Source organism: Euprymna scolopes, chromosome 8 (genome assembly GCF_053919585.1).
Source record: "Euprymna scolopes isolate OS-2025 chromosome 8, ASM5391958v1, whole genome shotgun sequence".
In the NCBI taxonomy this organism is placed as follows: domain Eukaryota; kingdom Metazoa; phylum Mollusca; class Cephalopoda; order Sepiida; family Sepiolidae; genus Euprymna; species Euprymna scolopes.
This window is the reverse complement of record NC_136489.1, coordinates 139,391,529-139,413,540: the sequence shown is the minus strand read 5'-3', so window position 1 is coordinate 139,413,540 and position 22,012 is coordinate 139,391,529. Positions and strand designations below refer to the sequence as shown.

General features: G+C 35.6%; 1 protein-coding gene across 1 annotated transcript in view; it reads right to left on the bottom strand.

The window, feature by feature from the left end:
* Positions 1-22,012, bottom strand: part of LOC145283784 (uncharacterized) — a gene marked incomplete in the record, with an annotated part of 207,322 nt that overhangs the window by 62,291 nt on the left and 123,019 nt on the right. The window contains 1 exon segment of the mRNA XM_080132850.1: positions 2,585-2,634. Within this exon segment, the coding sequence (XP_079988976.1) occupies positions 2,585-2,625 (41 nt within the window).

Sequence of the window (22,012 nt, the reverse complement as noted above, 5' to 3'; positions counted from 1 at the left end):
TAACTATGCCGTGACCCAATATTATAATTTATTCAAACCACCTGTAATACATCTCTCCCCTCATTTGGAGAGCAGTTCTACCTTATACCCTCATTAGATGCAGTATTTTGGTATAAACCATTCTCATTATAGTGTCTATATATTCTCTCCACTTATTTATCTTAACGTAGATAGTCCATCTTTATCTTTCTTATGCTATTCTCTGTTAATTAATTGGACTTTACTTCTCATTATAATAATTTAGACTTAGCATAGGTTCGCATCAGGTCTTGTCTCCATCCCATTAGTACATACTATAATATACTCATCGCTGCCATTTATTCGTTATTAGCTACCCTTTATATCTAATCCCTTTTATATCTTTAAATTACTTAAAATACAAATTAAAATAATCCAACCTCACACAGTCTCTCAGATTCAATCAAACATCTAGCAAAATTAACATCCTCCCCATTATAGCCTCTCCAAGTTCTAATTAGATACATTTTTCAATTTCACTAATAAGTAGCTAACATTTCCATTTTGTCAAAATAGTAATTTTATATTTTAATCCTCTGTGAAAAACCTACAGTTAAAATAAACATCAACTACAATCTGAGTATAGTTTTACTGATTTACTTTATATTTCCACATATGTGATCCTCCACACCCCTTCATCTTATACCGTAGAACCCTGGGATACGGCATTAAAGATTAGTAACAAAATACAGATACACTTAATACACATGTATATAATCAAATAACATTATAAATAACACCGTAAGCTGGGGCAAATACCATAACCTGGGTCCGAAAAAACATTGTATTCCACATAGTAACCTGAAAAAAAAAAAAAAACGCATCCTAGGGCCACCGGGATACGGTGGCCCTAGGATACTCATTTCTACTGTATTTAGGTAAGTAATGCCCTAATTTTGAATACCCTCTTACTCCACACAAACTTTAGTGAAAGACCCCACCCCCACCTTTATTTCCAGTTGCTCTCTCACCTCGCCATTCTGAATACCCCATTGTTTTTTTTTTTCCCTATCTCCCTCTCTTCTTTCTCTCTATATCACATTATTACTTTGCTAATTGAATCTTAATATATGTTGTGTCTTGTGCTATATTCTATTTACTGACGTCATATTTTTATAACTTTTTCATTCACCAAGTTTCCTCCAAATAAGTCTCTTTCCGGCACTATTCTAGCATTCTAACACATGGCCTTTCTTACAGGAAATATTTGAAGCGCGAATCTTTGGTTGCTTTCCTGATTCTTCAATGAGACATCTTATCGCTCCATACTCTATATAACCTCGTGAAAAAGAACTGTTTGTATTACCAGACTAGTCTGATAGTTTCCAGCTGTGGCTTGATGTTGCACAATTTTTGCTGATTTGAGCGTGAAGATCTGAATATTTTATTATCCTGTTCATTGGAATGTTTTTTAATTCAATATATATGTAAGTTTATATGTACAGAAAACAAGCCTGCAATGGAAATAGCCCAGAAGAGTTGGAAAAAATACAAAAAGACATTTTATTGCAGGAAACTGGAAGAATTGGCCAACCAACAGTGTGCCAAGTATTTTCTAGATGAACTATCACAGGAATATATAAATAAGAAAAGTTCTGTAAAGTGGCTGAAAAGAGGATCGCTTCACTATGATCAAAGGAGAGAATGAAAATGGCTGCTCAAAATCAAGGCTTGATGAATAATGCTTTTAAAAAGATGAGTGTAATAACAAGTGCAGGTTCTGCCTCACAGAAGTAGAGAATGTGAACCACTTGACATCCAGTTGTAAAGTTCTGTTGGAAGACGGCGTTATACAATGCGACACAATAGAGCGTATAAATATCTCTACTAGAAAATCTGTAAAAAGCTGAATATTCAATGTAGAAACAAGTCTTGGGAACATATATGAGAAAGAAGAAATAAATCAGGCACCATCATACCTAGAAAACGGAGCTGTTAAACCTGATATAGTAATATAGAACAAGAGGGAGAAAGTAGCAACCCTAGTTGAAGTAAGTGTCTCTAATGATGCTGGCCTTCACAGAACTGAGAGAAGATAGCAAAATATGTATGATATGAAAAGAAACTACAATATTTAGATCGCCATCATTCCATCAATTATAGAAGCAAAAGAATTTTAAAAATTATTTGGCGAATATACCTGGTGAACCAAGTGCAAGAGAAATACAAACAACTGCACACAAAGGAATGATTAGAATCTTTAAAAAATCTCTTGGTTAGAGTAACTGAAACAGTGTGAATGTCTGACATCCAGCAAAAACAAAATTAAAACAAAAAGAGAGATACATAAGACCAGTTAGGAGGAAAACAGTCAGAAAGACGAAAAATTTCACAAATCTGTTTTTGAAAATTAATTGCTGCCTGGAAGGTGGATAGTTTAATTTCCAAGAACAACAAGCTTGTGAAAATCTAACATACGCAGTTAACATTGTGTCAGTGTATTTTTGGCTTCAATCAACAGGGTTCTTGAAATTATAGAAACACTGAAAGTTGTTTATTAAAAAGCACTTTTTTTTTTGCATACATCACAATCATATTTTTTGTTTTGCATGAAAAAAGAACTTACTTGGCAATACCAGGATTTGTGCGTTTTTTCCTTGGTGGCATTTTTCAGAACTAAAATTAAAAACAAAAAATGAAAACCATCAAGTATTTTTTACTCCAGTAAAATGATACAGTAAAATTAAAGAATAACAGCATTTTATAATTATTATAATTATTTAATTATAATCATAATGCAATGTTATGACCCTTTAGGCTGTGATCATAGCGTAGTATCTGTTAACTGTGGCAAGCGGGAGCAATGGTCAAAACATTATTATTATTGTTATTGTATTCTTGTTAATTGATTTGAGCGATGGATGGTCGCTGGATCAGTTATTATGATTAGAAGAATAAACAATTGTGAAAGAAATGATTGACGTGTAAATCGCAAAAGGAATGCGAAAATAGAAAATAGATGTAAACATTCTTTGGATTTGGATAAACAAATAACTAGTTGTGGATTGGATTGGTATGAGAGACGTAATTAGTTGACGTAAGAGAACACGTGATGTAGTTAGTTTTGGAGAGATTGGGAGAGTTGAGGATTGACCAAGAATTGTTTTATGGTTTTCACAAAGAAGAACAGTTGTCTCAATTATATGCTGCTGATCGCTTCATGGTTGTCACGGAGCAGCTGGAAGATACTGAGGAAATCTTCAAGAAAACAAAAGGTATGAAGCATATATTATTATTCTTACATATGAACTGTAAAAATATCCCGTGTGATCAGTCTGATACAACATGACTCAGTTTACACGTCAATATCATGTCCCCTGGCTAACAACATACATACGATTTATACGTTTATTATCTGTCTGTTAAAAGAACAATATCTTACATCCACTAGATAACAAATGAAACGTTTTAATACATCATCTCCATTCCAATTTCAACCAATATACAACAAACGCTCATTTGGTGTCTGTTGATCAGTTCGCATCGACGATGCGATATCGAACCTGGGGTGAAAAATACAACGTGGAAGCAGGTCCTGAAAATGGAATGGATATTACGTGTCAAGAAAAAAAAAAAGGCAAGAAAAACACATAAAACACAATAAAATGTCTGGAAAAAAAAGAAAAAAGAAAGAACAATAGAAAAAAAGCAATACCCACGTACAACCTTTTCACGAAAAAGAAAAGACATACAGACATACAGATGTAAAACTTTATATATAAAAAATAGTTAAGAAAAAAATGTTTATCGTATAAAATAAGCTCTTTATGAACAGAAGAAAAATATCACTTAATATAAAAATTAGAAGGAAAAAAAAGAATTACGTTATTCTGTTTAAAACAATGGACCGATGAGAGAGAGAAAGAGAGACAGTAAGAAAATGTAACGGGAACACGCACAGATGAAATTGCTTTGAATTGTGTCAATCATGATTTGAAATATTTACACCGTTGCAGAAGTTTATAGAGGAAATGGCCACCGTCTGTATGTAGCTTGATTAAGCTGACCGGTGTTATGGTTGAAAGATCATATTCTTCGCATACAATAAAGATGGGAGTAATGCAAATGGGCTTAAAAGGCTTGTTGTAGCTGCAATGAGGGTGCGTGATAGAATCTTGGGAGTAACAGAACTTCCAACACAAGAGCGGATGTGTAGTGGTGATGTGGCCACTATGTAGTGAATCTGAAGTAGGAGAAAAAATAATAAAAAAAAAACAAAAAAAGAAAAAGATAGAATATATGCCGCTGACACATAAGAACTTGAGAAGTAAAATGTCCCCATATTGTGAATTAAAGGGTTAAAGAATAATGCCTGTATAAAAGAAGCCAGAAATCTGTCGGATGAGATGTCGGCAAATATTTTTTTTCAGATAAGGCGGGAGGCGCCTTGATATTGGAATTGGCATGGGATGGCTGAATGACAGCTGTTAACGAACATGGGGTTACTTTACCCACATCCTTGAATGATGCCATATGAACCATGAAAAAGGGTCCGGCCGAATAAATTATTTAAGACAGGAGACAGAGAAAACATATGTTTGTGCCATATATTTATTGAAAAAAGGATGAAAATATATTGAAAATGCATAGCGGAGATATTATCTGACATTTTTTCTGGCTCGCAGGTGTGAAGAATAAGGTGAGAATAAAGCGTATAGGAAAAATGTATGCCGTACATTTTTGAAAATAGGAGGGGAAGGAGTGTAATGTTATGACTCTTTAGGCTGTGATCATAGCGTAGTATCTGTTAACTGTGGCAAGCGGGAGCAATGGTCAAAACATCATTATTATTGTCATTGTATTCTTATTAATTGATTTGAGCGACGGATGGTTGCTGGATCAGTTATTATGATTAGAAGAATAAACAATTAAATTGTGAAAGAAATGATTGACGTGTAAATCGCAAAAGGAATGCGAAAATAGAAAATAGATGTAAACATTCTTTTGGATTTGGATAAACAAATAACTAGTTGTGGATTAGATTTGTATGAGAGACATAATTAGGTGACGTAAGAGAACACGTGATGTAGTTAGTTTTGGAGAGATTGGGAGAGTTGAGGATTGACCACAAGAGCAGACAGACGTCTGGACAAGGGTGGACCGACAGCTAAGAGTGGGCTGTATGAACAGAAAACGTAGAAACTGCAGATCCTGTGAAAACCAATTGAGACAACTTTAATAAATTTATATAATAAAAATATAAAGAGTTGTTTTATGGTTTTCACAAAGAAGAACAGTTGTCTCAATTATATGGTGCTGATCGCTTCATGGTTGTCACGGAGCAGCTGGAAGATACTGAGGAAATCTACAAGAAAACAAAAGGTATGAAGCATATATTATTATTATTCTTACATATGAACTGTAAAAATATCCTGTATGATTAGTCTGATACAACATGACTGGGTTTACACATCAATATCATGTCCCTGGCTAACAACATACATACAATTTATACATTTATTATCTGTCTGTTAAAAGAACAATATCTTACATCCACTAGATAACACATGACACGTTTTAATACATCATCTCCATTCCAATTTCAAACAATATACAACAATTATTATAATTATTTTAATTAAAATTATAATTATTATACTTATTTTATTTATAATCATAATTATTATAATTATTTTAATTAAAATCATAATTATTTTAATTATAATCATAATTATTATACTTATTTTAATTAAAATCATAATTATTATAATTACTTTATAACCATTTTTAAAATATTTTTATTTATTTATTTTATTATTTTATTTTATAACATTTTTTAAAAAAATATTTTATGTAAATTAAAAATAAGATAATTATTTTCTTTTACAAAGGAATCACCGCTTATCAAAAATAAAGACAGGCTTGCAATGTCTCTTCTGTGAGAAAGAGGTTGCAAGGAAGAGAAAAGGGCATCCCCATCAGGCTACAAAGTCTATTTTAAACTCTATCAAGGCAGGATATGCTTTCTAGCAGCTCCTTCCCAGATATGGCAACAATACTCCATCTTTGGATGTACCTGGCTCTTATATAGGTAGAGAATTGCATCAGCAGGTAAATTGATACAAGGATCCCACCATTTTTCCAGCAACCTTCGCAATGAATTTGATGTACGTGTTCCATCTCAGATCAGGAGTGAAGGTCAAGCCCAGGAGCTTGTCAAAACATGGAGCCTCCCAAGATGAGAGCCATTCATTTCAATTGATGCCAGATGGGGATCAGAATGTTGATGATGTAAAGATAGAAGGTTGTTTTTGATGCATTAAAAGTAAACAGCCACATTTTCCCCATTGTACAATATGCTCAAGATCAGAGGAGAGAGAATCAGAGAGAACTTGGTCGTTTACAGCCTTTGATGTGCTGCCATAGATGGTAGTCTTGTCAGCATAAATGTCTACAAGTGATCTAAGGATGTGATTTGGAAGATCATTGATGTAGATCAGGAAGAGAGTTGAGTCCAGGATACACCCCTGAGGGACTCCAGCATTAATACTGTGAGCTTCTGATTTCTGCCGATCAATCACTACTCTTATGAACCTATTAGAGAGAAATTACAATGACTGAAAAGACATTTCCAGTTATACCATAGCTGGAGATCTTATGAAGTAGACCTTTATGCCATACTCTATCAAAGGCCTTTGATATGTCAAGAGCAATTGCCCTAGAAAGGAAGCCTCCATTGAGAGATTCGCTAATCCTATGAGATATAACCGTTACCACATCTGCTGTAGATCTAGCAGAACAGAAACCATATTGCATGTCACTAAGAAGTTTATTTTTGCTGAGGTGGTTGATTACTTCTCTATTTAACACAGATTCCAGCAACTTACTCATGAAAATACTTATTGGTTTGTACTGAAAGGGAGATGACCGATCACCTGAATTCTTAAATAAAGGACTACTGATGAGATTTTCCAGGGTGTTGAGAAGCAATTCTCCTTAAGACAACGCTTAAACAGCTTTGTAATGATGGGAGCTAATTCTGGTTGAAGCTTTTTCAGCACTATAATTGGAATGCTGTCAGAGTCAGTTGCTTTACTGGAATCAAGGTTTTTGATTAGCTTGGCAACATCATACACAGATATTTTTTCTTTTTTTTTTTTTTTTTTTTTTTACACAGTGATCACTACTTATCAAGGCCCGGAAGCCACTCAGGGATAAGGGTTATTGCAAGTACATTACGTTAGCGTGGAGATTTGATGAAGTGTTTACTTAAGGGGGCGGTTCATTAGGAATTTGTTAACATTGGACTTGAAGACATCCAAGTTGTAATCCGGAGGGAAGCAGGCAGAGGGAACAGAGTTCCACAGGCGTGCAGTTCTAAGAAAGAAGCTTTGTTCATGGAATCCGCGTTTTGATTTAGGCACAGATATAGAGTGGGGGGAATGTTTCACAGTGGATTCAGCTAGACAGGTGTTTTTCGTGAAAGATTGGCGAAGGGGGACCAGAGATTGGAGTTCAGACGAGCACCTGCCATGGAAATAACGATAAAATAAGGATAGGCTCGCAACGTCTCTTCTGTGGGGGAGAGGTTGCAGGGTAGAGAAAAGGGCATCCCCCACTAAGCCACGAACTCTATTTTGTACTCTGTCAAGGCAGGATAGGCTGTTTTTAGCAGCTCCTGCCCAGATATGGCAACAGTATTCCATCCTTGGACGTACTTGGCTTTTATATAGATAGATAATTGCATCAGTAGTGAGATATCTTCTGGAGAAGGATCCCACCATCTTTCCAGCGACCTTGGCAACAGACTTGATGTATGTGTTCCATTTCAGATCAGGAGTAAAGGTCAAACCCAGAAGCTTGTCAAAACACGGGGCCTCACCCAGACGAGAGCCATTCATTTCAATTGATGCCAGCTGGGGATCAGAGCGTTGATGATGTAAGGATAGGAGTTTGGTTTTGGATGCATTAAAGGTAACCAGCCACATCTTCCCCCACTGAACCACGCGCTTGAGATCAGAGGAGAGAGAATCAGAGAGAACTTTGTCATTTACAGCCTTTGATGTGTTGCCGTAGATGGTAGTGTCATCAGCATAGATGTCAACGAATGATTTAAGTATGTGTTTAGGGAGGTCATTGATGTAGATCAGGAAGAGAGTTGGGCCCAGGATTGACCCCTGAGGGACTCCAGCATTTATATTGCAGGCCTCTGATTTTTGTCCATCTACTACTACTCTTATGAGCCTATCGGAGAGAAATGATTTAATGATTGAGAAAACATTTCCAGTGATACCGTAGCTGGAAATCTTGTGCAGTAGACCCTTATGCCATACCTTGTCGAAGGCCTTTGATATGTCAAGAGCAATTGCCCTAGAAAGGAAGCCTTTATCAAGAGATTCACTAATCCTGTGGGATATAACCGTCAGCACATCTGCGGTAGATCTTGCAGAGCGGAAACCATATTGTGTGTCACTAAGAAGGTTATTCCTGCTGAGGTGGTTGACTATTTCTCTATTTAATATGGATTCCAGCAATTTACTCATAACACACAGGAGACTTATAGGTCTGTACTGAGAGGGAGATGACTTATCACCTGAATTCTTAAATACAGGGCAAACTGATGAGGTCTTCCAGGGAGTCGGAAAGCACTTCTCCTTAAGGCAGCGCTTAAATAGTTTCGTAAGTATGGGAGCAAGTTCAGGTTGAAGCTTTTTTAACACTATAATTGGGATGCCATCAGGGCCAGTTGCTTTACTGGAATCTAGGTTCTTGATTAGCTTGGCAATCTCATGCACGGATATTTGTATGTTACCTAGCTTGTTCTGTGTTATAGGAGGAAATATGGGGAGTTGATGGCCTTCGTCGCATAGGGTAGAATTAGCAGCAAAGTTCTCTGCAAATAGTTTGGCCTTGTCTGACGCTGACGAGATGACCTCTGGTCCATTGATAATGGTTGGGATAGAACGCACACTTCTGTTCAGGATCCTATTTGTTATTTGCCAAAACTGGTGGGATCCAAGCCGCTGATCAGCTACCTTAAATTTAACAGACTGGGCATATAGCTCTCTTGCATTTTTTATTACTCTTTTACAGTGGTTGCTGGCAGACCTGAAAGCAGCTTTAGTCTCAGTGCATCTATTACGTTGGTAGCTATGGAAAAAGTGATTTCTGTGCGCGATAGCAGCAGCACATTCTGGGGAGAACCATGGCTGGCTGTTAGGTTTTTGTTGGAATTTTTTAGATGGTATGAATTGGTCTATGCCTACAATTAACCATTCGGTCAGATCTGATACTATAGAGGACACTTCCTTTTAAAACATGGAGTGCAGAGGTAAATCAGATATGTACGGAAGCTATCTCAGTCAGTATATGTATGTCGCATAGCATGTTTTCTGATACAGGAGGAAAATGGGGGATTGGTGGCCTTAGTCGCATACGGTAGAATTAGCTGCAAAGTTTTTGGCAAGGAGTTTGGCTTTGTCTGATGCTGACGAGATTACCTCAGGTTCATTGATGATAGTTGGGGTAGAGCACTTGCTTCTGTTCAGGATTCTGTTTGCTATTTGCCAAAATTAGTGGGAACCAAGCCACTGCTCAGCTACTTTGGACTTGACGGACTGAGCAGACAACTCTCTCGCATTCTTCATTACTCTTTTACAGTCGTTGCTGGCAGTCTTGAAAGCGGCTTTGGTCTCTGTACATCTGTTACATTCGAAGCAATGAAAAAAGTGATTTCTGTGTGCAGCACATTCCAGAGAGAACCACGGTTGGCTGTTAGGTTTTTGCTGGAATTTTTTGAGAGTATGAAACAGTCTATACCTACAATTAATCATTCCATCAGGCCTGATACTATAGAGGAAACATCCTTTTTAAACATGAAACGCAGAGGTAGATCTGATATAAATGTACGGAAGCTATCCCAGTCAACCATAGAGTATTGATATACTGTACGATGGAGAGATATGTCTGAGGACTTATTAAACTTTGTTTTTATTTTAACTGATACAACAGTGGTTGGAAGATCCCAGTGGAGACAGAACAGAAGATGAACATAGCTCAGCACAAGTTGTGAGGAAAAAATCTAGGAGACTTGCATACTGACTGTCAGTATTTTACACATGGGTAGGCTCGTGAACAATCTGAGTGAGGTTATAAACAATAGAGAAATCGTGACAGAACCTCCCTTCATCATCTGTCTTGTTTGAGTGGGTTAACCATTCCACATTGTGAATATTGAAGTCTCTACAGACGTGAATGTTAGCTGAAGGATAAGCAGATAGGACGTGGTCAATTTTCTCAGATAAAGATAGTAACTCTGCTGTTGTAGGGGCGATAGAGGGCAATTATAAACGCAGTCGTGTAAGCAAATGCAACCTGGAAGCACATATCAGGTAATTTATGCTATTCTCTGGAGATGTCTCTACCACATGGAAAGTCATCTTTAATGTAGGCACATATTCCATGCCCGTGGCATTCTTGGGGGTGAGATTTGGATGTTAAGTTAGAGTATCCTTTAATTCCAAACTCTTCTAGGAAAATGGTCGGTCCAATGCAAGTTTTGCTTAAGAATAATAGGTCTGGTTTAGTCATTAATTGGGTTTCAACCTCTGGAAGGTTGGAACATAGACCCCTGATGTTGGAGAAGACGTGGTAGTGGGGTCTACATTGGAAGTTGAAGATCTGGGTTTGATTGTATGTTTTTTCTGGAAACTTTTCATGATAGTTTTTGGGGATTTGTGGAATAGGTCGACAGTTTTGCTGAGAGCAGGGCAGGGAGGGGAGAGTTAAAGAGAAAAAGAAATGAAGAAAAATATTTTTTTATGTACCCAATGCTTTTAGGTATCACCACACAAAAAAATTGAATTGCACTAGACTTACTTTTCAAAAACTGAACAAGAGAACTTTCCTCTTTTTGGGAGTTTTCCAACACTACAACTACTGATCATTCATGGTAATATTCACTTTAGAGACCAAATTTAACTTGATAAATGGGTCATCTGTTGTTTTATGATAAGCATACAGCATCTCTTACACATACAGAACTGTCTGAGCAATGCTTCAAAGAGACAAATAAAAAGAAGATGTAAACTAAGTACTGAACCCTGATGTACTCTATTACATCTTCACTCAGAAGTCTATGCAAGTGCGAGCAAGGAAGTCCACCAGCCAAGATGCATTACTCCGTTTCCTTCCATCAAATGAAGACCTATGGATGGAAAATCTTCAGGTGGTATCAAACCGTGTATAGGCTAAAGCTCTTATGTTTCTCAGTTAGTAACTAGAAGCATTAACGGCAAGTTAGTTGGCAGGTTAATACAAAACATGCATATATATATGGCAGAGACAACATTTTGGAAGAACACAAATCCAAAGAAAAATATATTTTATATTTGTTTTGTTTCATTTTTATTATTTTATAAAAATCAACCAAGTAACAAAGAAGAAAAAATAGCAAGAAATGAAAGTCGTTCAAAGTGGTTGGTAGGATGTTTGGAAGAGAATGAAAAGTCACTCAAAGTTCTGGTCTCAAGGATATTCCAAATATTTCAAAGGAGAGGGATAATAAAAAATGAAAGTCCTTCAAAGTTCTGGTTTACAATATATCATATTAAAAACAGAAAGTTCTAAAGTTGTGAGAACTTAAATCACCACCTATGATAATGCGTTCCAATTTTAGAGTTACTCTGAGTTCAATTTGAATATCTCAAAAAAAAAAATAATAATCCATCAAATTGAAATCAACAAGATCAAATAAAGAGTAAAACAAAAAAAAGAACCTTCCTCACAATTTTTTTTCTTTGAATGTAATATCTGTGCAACAATTCTTTTCTTTTTTTCTTCCTCTTTTTTCTATCTATCTATACATATACATCCACAGATAATGGAAAATTCATGATTTCCAAACCACTGCTGTATTCGTGGGCAAACAATTATGTGCACCCGACCTCTGTTTTTTCCATTTGAAGATATGACGATTTCTAGACAGTGGTTTTATGCCTTTCTGGTTTGTATGGAATCCATGACTAACGTATACATGTCATATAGCATTCTGTCCTTGGGGAGAGATAAGCATATGGCATCAAAAATGCACCCGATGTCTGTTCTTTCCTTTTGAAGATAAGATAGTGGCTCTATTGAGACCAGAAACTATCAGCTCTACCTTCTTTATTTTGATTTCATTAAAAAAAAAAACATGCTATACTGAATGACACCAGTTTTTTACATACTGCCCCAATGCCATAATCATACGTACCTGTGAGCAAGCAAAATGGATTCTCAAAATCTGGTGCTTTCAAGACAGGTTTGCTGCTCAGCATGCTTTAGATTGTTGAATACCTGCTGACAATCCTGTGGCCAGTAGAATTTGTTTTTCTTTTTGAGTAGTTCTGTCAGAAGTGCCATTATTCTGGAGAAGTTTTTGCAGAACCCTTAGTAGTAATTGGCCATTCCTAGGAATCTCCTTAGATTTCTGAAGTTCTTCAGCTCCGGATATTTTCTGATGTCTTCAATTTTCACATTACTCGGACTTTCCCAATATAATATAGATCTGTCATTTCTTTCCATATATTTCTTCAGCCATTTGACATGACACAACTGGGTTTTTAACCTCCTGCTTGGTGCATTTATCTTACAATTTAAATCGACTTTCTTGATTATTTCATAAGAACCTTGAAATATTGCGTTGAAGGGTGAACCTTTCATTGATGAATGTAACATGACTTTCTCGCCCACAAGAGTTCTCTGCCCCTTGACCGTTTATCCTATCTCTGCCTCATGTTCTCCACTTATTTAGATATATCATCTACCCTTGGTTTGGGGTCTAACCACTGCTCCTTTGCTATTTGCATGGGACCGCATGAACTGAAGCCCAAAGATTCTTGCATCACATCTTGTATCGCAAACAGTATGAACAGTAATCAGGGTCCCACTCATCTTGTCATTTGACACAATTTGCTCTCAACATACGTTTTAAGGTAGCGTGAAACTGTTTTAGGACGTCTTGGGATTTGGGATAGTAGGTACCCACTATTACATGTTGCATTCCTAAATGTTCAGTCAGTTTCTTGAACAATTGCACCAAAGTTGGATCCTTGATCTGCCTGTATTATTTTAGGTATTTCAACCCTTTCAAAAAAGTTGATCGTGAAGTCCACCAGCTTCGCTAATATCATCCTTACCTCCAGAAATCCTTGTGCTTGCACAAAATCATTAAAATGTACTGATTTCCCATCCTTGTTTCTGGCAATATCCTTACACAATCCAGTATTATTTGCTCAAATGGTCCTGTAATCGATATTGGTTTAAGAGGTGGTTCTGGTTAGGCTTCCCTGCTATATGACAAACTCTGCATGATTGACAGAATCTCTTTACACTGTTCTCCATGCTTAACCAATAAATATGCTGAAGTAGTAATCCCAACGATGCCACAAAACTTACGATAATCAAAATAGATGGTAAAGAGGTGATATTAAAATTATGCTATGAACAAACAATCCACCAGACTCAAGCGGTACTGATTTGCTTCATTATCATGTGATGCAAATATAGACTGTTCTGACAATGTTATCCCCATGATAGGAATGTGACAACTCCTACTTTAATATCAAAACTGTCACTAGACATGTTGTTAATTCTTATACCACTCAACATTAACATTGCTTGAAAAACTTTCATTTACTTCTAGATTACACAAAGTCTACCAAAAAATTTCTCTTTGCTGTCAAAAAAGCTTTCTTTAGATTTGTAAAGGAAAGATTAAGGTTCTTCTGCATTTGTCTAGGATAAATATAGTGTGAGGGTTGTCGGACTGAAAGAGTTAAGGCCAACTTGCACTAATTATTGGAAAAAAACAACTTGAATAAAGGGACCTGATAAGTGAGAGAGCCTTGGTTATTTCACTTTCTCAAAATGTTGGGAAAAGGGAACAGCTGATGTAATAAGAAACAATGACAATTATCAGGGAGTATTGTTGTGTCAACAGTCTCCTTGGTGGATGCCCATCTGCCTTGAGTAAGCCACAAAACAAAGATGACTTTTATGATAATCAGAATAAATACATGGTAAAAAGGTGATATTAAAATAACAGGAAATATGGCAGACCGAATTCATCATTGGTCACTGAGGTCACTTATACAAAGAATATAATTTTCCTATTCTTTTTTATACAATAAGTCCAGTTATCAGCTTGTTCTTTTCTTCTTTTGGCTTGCAATTACCTCTACTTTCCAGTAACGTTGACTTGAGAGTATAGGGCTGAAACAAATTTTACACTATCAAAAGCAATGTGACGAGAGTAGCAACCTGCTCAACTGGATCCTGTCATCAACCAGGATCTGTGTCGAAGAAACAGCTCAGTTCCAGTGACCAAACGAGTGGACAAATCTGGTGACATCACTTGCTAGATATTGTTGGAGAGAAAGAAGTACACCAGTCTTTTGAGATCACCTCTTTTATAATCTGATTTGTGAAGTCTGTAATCATCTGAATGCTTGTTTCAGCTGCAATCTTCAACATTTCTGCAACAATGCTTGAGTCTTATTTTTCTTCATCTTACAGCTTCCTATACTATTTCTTAATTCTTATAACTGGGCTGCTTCAACAACTTCTAGATTTTCACAATTTCATGAAAACTCAGTATTCAATTTCTCGTAGTTGTATTTCCAAGCATCTCTCATGCCTTGTTCATTTGTTGCAAACTGTCTTTTCTCTGCAACAATATCTAATATTTGTCTTTTTCATCTGCTTAGGTATCCTGAATAATTAATTCATTTTCTAATCCATTCATAGTATTCTTGAAAACCTGGCTTTCTCAACCACCTTACTTTTGTATATTGCTTTTCTTGTTTCCTTCTTTGCTTCCTACTACCTGAACACCCAATCATTTGGTTTCTAAACTCACATTTCACATGTCCTTCGCACCGTTCACCTAGAGAATAAAATTTCTCTTTACATCATGAATTCTCTGCAGCATGAGATTGCAAATATCTGGTTTGTGCTACATCACAAATTTGAATCATTTAAGTCTTTGTGTCCTTTTTCTTAAATGGTTCAAAACTCATGAGAATTTAAAACTGAAATTTAGAGTTAAAAATTGACACCATTTTACAGTTTTACTATTATATATGTCATTTCAAAACAACTACTGCTGCAGCTTTTCCATTCAAGCAATCTAAGCCCATCATTCAAGCAACTCAATTTCCATTTAATATTTAAGCAATCTAAACCCATCAGTTTGAAGTATATGAAAGATTTTGTGTGCTATTATTTGAAATAAAAAATAAAACAGATTTAGTTACAACTTTCACATGTAAAAATTATATGGAATTCAAATATGGGCTTAAAAAGATATTTGCCAAAATAAACTGTTGATTATTTTTTTTTTAATATTCCAAAATAATTTTTTTAATAGTCTCCAAGAAAAAAAAAAATAAAATGGTTTTACAAAGGTGTTCGGACTAAATCTTACAGGAAACAATGTGATTACTATTTTCCCTAAAATTTGAAATAGTTTGCTTTAACACAAAGACAAATCTGCATAACATAAAATTCCGATGCCTCCATTCAGTCTCAAAAGACAAAGAATACTCCCTGTAATTGTGTGGCAAGAGTTGCGCAATCACCAACCACACCTCTCCTGAATTGGCATTGCTTGAGTCCAGTGGCAAGGAGAGGTTCAGGACGACTGGAAACAATGGCGAGATAAGTGGAGAGCAGATACCTGGAAGTCCCAAATGGTCACCCATCTGGTACTAGCCAGGCTCATCGTTGCTTAACTTCGGTGATCTGATTGGAACCGGTGTCCCAAACATGATTATGCCGTATAAAATTAGAACTGTAATTAAGAGAATTTTTGTAGAAAGTAAACTTTTCACATTTAAGAGCAATATTAAATTAATTAGCAGTTAAACTAAATTTTTTGAAAGAAAATGTCCCCTTATGGTTGAATAATAAAAAAATTAGTACGTCAAAAATAATAATATCAACAAATCAAACAAGTCCAAATAATAATATCAACAAATTATTTCATTTAAAAAAATGCTGCCAATAATGAATACAAGCTTTTTCTTAAATTTTTTTTTTTTTACTTGCATTTTTTAAAAAAGAAACATGATCTGAAACTGAACTTTACTGCATATTAATGAAAAAATATAATAAAAAGAATTCAAAAAGACTAGTTAAATTGTATGATTCTATGTTAAAATAAAAATATTACACTTCAGTTGTTTTAACTTCAAATTTAGTCCAAACATATTTATAAAAATTTTTTTTTCAAGACTTGAGGGGAGATATTAAAAAAAACAATTATATAGTTTTGTTCAGTCTCTTTCTGAGAATGGGCAAGATTTATTGCTAATCACCTAACGCTCCCTAATGGGGAATACTGACAGGGCAGCTCAATCATGTTTGTAGGCCAGAATGCAATTCATCTAGTATGCTGGCTTTTCAAAACCTCATCTGTCTGACTTTCTGCAGCGGAGGTAACATATTCAAATTGCATATAATCTTTATGATTGAAAGCTGTGACTAGATCTGTTTCATGTCTTTTTTTAAAATTTCAAATTAATCGGAATGGAATCGTTAATCGTAAAAATCATGTATTTTGGATGGAATCGGAATCGCATTGTTAAATAATATTGTCTGTGAGATGGGTATATATGCTGATGACACCACGCTCTATAACAGACAAGACAGGAAAACAAATGAACACATATTTAAAGAAATAGCAGAAACACTAGAGGATGATCTCCAATCTGTAGTAGAATGGGGACAAAAATGGATGGTCACATTCAATGCTGCCAAGACTAAACTTTCTTGTAGTTATTGAAGAATAACTACAAGAAACCTTCTCTACCACCAATAGCAATGGCCAAAGACTCTTTATCTGAAAGTACATCTTTTAAACTCCTCAGCCTAACGTTCACAGGAAACATGAGTTGGAACAATTACATTAAAAGCATTGCCAGGACTACTGTGAAAAAGGTAGGTTCTCTCTACCGTGCTAGAAAGTTACTAACGCCCCGAAAGTATCCTGTACCTCTATAAGACCACCATTCGCCCATGTATATTGTTGTCATATTTGGGCTGGTGCATCTGCTACTAGTCTCTCAGTCCTAGACAAGGTTCAAAAGAGAGTCGCCAACCTGATAGGTCCTGAACTGTCATCTAAGCTTCAGCCTCTGTCCTATCGACGAATATGTAGCATCCCTCTGCATGTTCTACAAGTACTTTAACAGTGAATGCTCCAAAGAACTGCAAGCGCTTGTACCCCCTCGACGTAAATATCTCCGACAAACCCGACAAGCAGCTAAATCCCACCTCTTCACAGTAGAGATCCCAAGATGTAAGAGAGCCTTTTACTCCAGTAGTTTCTTCCCCAGAACCGCTAGACTTTGGAATTCCCTTCCAGGTTCCTGCTTCCCCAACTGTACTGACATGCAGAAGTTCAAGTGTAACGTGAACCGACATCTTGCTGCCCAACTCCCCACAAAGTACCCCTGTAGCTTATGTCCCTGATAGTAGCCCCCTACATCAAAGTGGCAATGTGCTTTGTTTGGGGTGAAAATGTAATTAAAAAATAAAAAATGTTAGATTTACGATTCTTTCATTATGATTCTCTTATATTTTTAAGTTGAACTGTTCGTTTGAAGGGAGATTAATAGTCAAAAATTAATGATAAAAATGTCATAGAACTTTTCATAACATATTTAATATGATGTACAAGAATTTTATTAACTACTTTAACGGTAATCTTTAATTATCTTAATGAGTTTTCTTATTCCGTAACATACATAGGTGCTGTCTGTCTGTTTCGAAACTTCGAGGCCCATGATTAATTATCTGTCGGTCGACTTTTTTGAAGTATCCAAAAACAAAAACGTTAGAACTACATATTAATGCTGATTGATGGTTCCGCTTAAGGTCTTTCGAAAACTACAAAAGAAAACAATCATTTTGCTATCTTAAATAAATGCGGTAAGTAAATTTAATTCTTTTTATTTTAGAAATTTACATTTCGTTAAAATATTCTGCGAATGAAGCAATTAACATTTCTTTTGCAACTTCTTTGCACAACAAAAACAAAAAAAAATGTAAAAAATTTATTAAAAAAGGAAGATTTATTAAAAAAGGAAAAAAGTTTCTAAAAAAATCCTTTGAACCCTAACTTTGCAAACTAACTAGTCACTCAAAGCCCTACAACTAAAAGACTGTAGGGGCTTGGTCAACATTCACTGACGTTTGGTATCACAGTCGTGATGTGAGCATAGGTAAATGTTTCCCAACTCCTAACAAAAAATAAAAAGGTTCTCAGAAACAGCATTAAGGCGGAGGCGATTTCGAAAGTTCAATAAATGACTTTTATTTAACAATAAAAATAAACAATTACCAAAAATTTACTTGTTTATATAGAAATAAAGAGGTAAATTAAGACATTAAATAAGAATAAACATTAAAGGACGATAAGTATATAAGGTAAATATAGCGATACGCTACAACAGAACACCGACCACTCTAATTTAGACTTTTAGAGTTAACCGCGGTCGCTGACAATGAATATGATAATCGAACCCATCGCAAATTTACCATTTGCATGGTATTAACCCCTGAACCCAGGAACTATTTTCCGCCATTTTACAGATTCCGTTTACGCTACGCGCAAGTGTGTGGTAACATAAATGGCTGTTGAATGTACCTTTACGTAGCAAACTGCCTTTTCACATGGCGTACAAATCTTTTGTGGAACATTTAAAATTATATGAAAAAGAAGAAAAGCACTCCAAGTGGGGGGAAGGGGTAATGTCGGAAAGACCCCCCCCCCCAACATAGAATTTTCAAACTTTTTTTTTTTTTTTTCATTGGTGGACAATTTAAAATTTGAAGAAAAAGTTGTCTAAAACAAAATTTAAAAAAAAATACATTATAATACTTTTTGAGGGAATTTTTTTTTTTTTTGTTTTGTCTTACGTAGTTTTTAATGCATTTTAAACAAAGTTTTCATGAGCAGTTTACAAAAAGATAAGCACCAAACATTTTTATGTTTTTCGTTCTTGCGCGCACCCCAACAACACCCCCGTTCTGAAAAAACAAATGTCTTTTCGACATTACCCTCACCGCCCTCAACTTGGAGGGCTTTTCTTCTTTTTCATATAATTTTAAATGTTCCTCAAAAGATTTGTATGCCATATGAAAAGGCAGTTTGCTACGTGAAGGCACATTCAACAGCCGTCGTTTATGTTACCGCACACTCGCGTGTAGCATAAGCGGAAGCTGTAAAATGACGGAAAATAGTCCCTGGGTTCAGGAGTTAATACCATGCAAACGGTAAATTTGCGACGGGCTGCTTGATTATCAGATTCGTTGTCAGCTACCTCGATTACCCTTAAAAAAACAAATTAGAGTGGTCGGTGTTCTGTTGTAGCGTATCGCTATATTTACCGTTTATGATTAATAATAAAAATAAATATAGAAATAAACCAATTTATTTAGATTTAAAAAATAACATTAAAAATATTTTTTAAAAAAGTCAAATAAATAAATAGGAATAATTTGAGACGATTGAATATAAAAGGCTAAAAATTTAATTAAAGATTTAGTTATTTTTAAATTTCATTTAGAAGTAAGAATATTCTAGAAAGTGGAATAAAAATCAGTTAGCCATTGAAGCTGCAAAGAAAATGTTCAATTTTAAAGAGTTATCGAAGATAAAGAGAAAAGAAAACAAAAAAAGTGAATATCAAACGATAAACAAAACATGTTATTTCCCTTGAAATTTGATGTTATTGTATTTTTGTTAAATTAATGATGACTTTTTCTTTATATTTTTTAATATATAAAATAACTCCTGAAATTGATTGTTATTAATTTCATGGTGCATGTTTAATTCATGGTTAAAATATTTGTTTTGACTTTTATCTTCAATGAATGAAATTTTATGAAAAAAATCAAATCGTTTTCGAAATACCTTTAATTTCGTTGTACCAAGTGTTTTTGCTACACAAAAACTTTCAATTATATGATGGTATATTTCAAAACAACAATTCCATGGGAATCGGAATCGTACTTGGTATCAGAATCGTTAATCAACATTTTCCTGGAATAGGAATCGGAAAAAATTTAGGAATCGTCCCAACACTAGTTCAAATAATACTGCAAGAAATATTTCAGATACTTTGAGCTGATGGGCTCAGATTATCTGAATGATGACAGGAATCAATTTGTAATTATAGAGGGAGTTAGGAAAGGTTGTACTAGTGTTCCACTTCATGTTATACTATAGAGATCAGAGTGGTCGATGATCTGCCCATTAGAGGCATAGTGATGCTACTCAGCAACGATTTGGCTGGGAAGAAAGTAGCACTTCCACCTTTAAAAGTAATGACAATGCTAAATGCCTCAATAGATGCAGAGAAAGCAGAGAATGATAACACTGGAATATACCAAGCATGAGAGAAGGCCATAAAAACACATAACAACAAATGATACCAGTAAGGAAAATGAAGTCGTCAACTATTCTCAAACATGTTTAGGTCACGAGATAGACACGAGTCATAAATTTAAAGAAACCCCAAACAAAGATCACAGCAGTAGGGAAGAACATGTAGTTAGGGGAACCCCAGTTTCATGGGTATCAATACCTCATAAGCAGAGAAAAGATGCCAAAGTCACTCAGTTTTTCAGAAAAGTGCTAGATGATGGAGAACTGGACAAAGTGCTATCTGGGTACTTTGTCAAAGATGGTACATTGGTGAAGAAGTGTAGATCCTCATATATACCTGGCCTCGAGGACTAATCAACCATATACTAGATTGCTTTACCGAAAGGATACAGAAGGAAGTATTAAGAACAGCCCAAGAGATACTGATTGGAAGCTAAATGGGTATCCAAAAGACAAATAACTGGATTTCCAAGCACTTCTATTAGATAGAAATCCATTGGGATGTGACGAAATACTGTAAAACTTGTTATACATGTCAAAGGTGGGCAAACCAAATCAACGAATCCTCAATGCTCCCCTTCATCTGATCCCGCATTTGAGGAACCATTCTGCCAAATCCTCATTGTGTTGGTTCACTTCCAAAGAGTAAATGTGGGAATGAATACATATTAACAATTATGTGTGCATCAACCTGATTCCCTGAAACAATACATTCAGGAATATATCGGTTGGGAAGATTGCAAAAGCTTTCACCTTCTTCTCTGTCGTTGGATTGCCAAAGGTAATGCAATCCAATCAGGGATCAAACTTTATGTCCAAAATGTTTCAGCAAGTCATGAGAAGTCTGGGTAACATGACTGTAAAATCCAGTGCATACCACCTCCAATCCCAAGGAGTTCTAGAGTGCTTCCACTTGATTCTAAAATACATGGTATGGACATATTGCTTTAACCATTATAGCAACTGGGATAAAGGCCTCCCATTCTTAATGTTCACAGCACAGGATGCTACCCAAGAGTCGCTTGGATTCAGCTGGTTTAAGCTTGTTTTCAGCCATTTTTCTGTCGCTGCTGAAGGATAAATGGATGCAAGAGAGTTGCAAGAATAAATTTCTACTTGACTATGTATAAGATTTCCGGACACGATTGCAAGAGATGAGCAAACTCAAGAAAAACTCAAATCAGTCCAAGGTAAGATGAAGAGGCGATATGATCAGAAAACCATTCCTCAAACCTTTAATGTCAAATACGAGGTTTTAGTTTTGTTACCCATACCTTGTCAACCCCTAAAAGTCAGATTTCATGGTCCATATGAAATTGAACGACAAGCCAACGATCTCAATTACGTTGTAAATACACCAGACTGTCACAAGGCCACTCAGATGTGCCACATAAATATGATTAAGCCTCATCATGAGAGGGACAAGGCGAATCCTGTTCTAGCCACTACTAGATTTGACTGTGAGCACATTCAGACAAATATCTCGGAGAAATCTGGAGGAAAAACTGACCATCCTCTAAGATTGTAGAATTCAGAAATTCTTGCTGGTCATCCATCTGACTTGCGATGAGAAGAAAAAGATAATAAACTTATTTGGAATTTACAAAAGTTGTTTCCAAA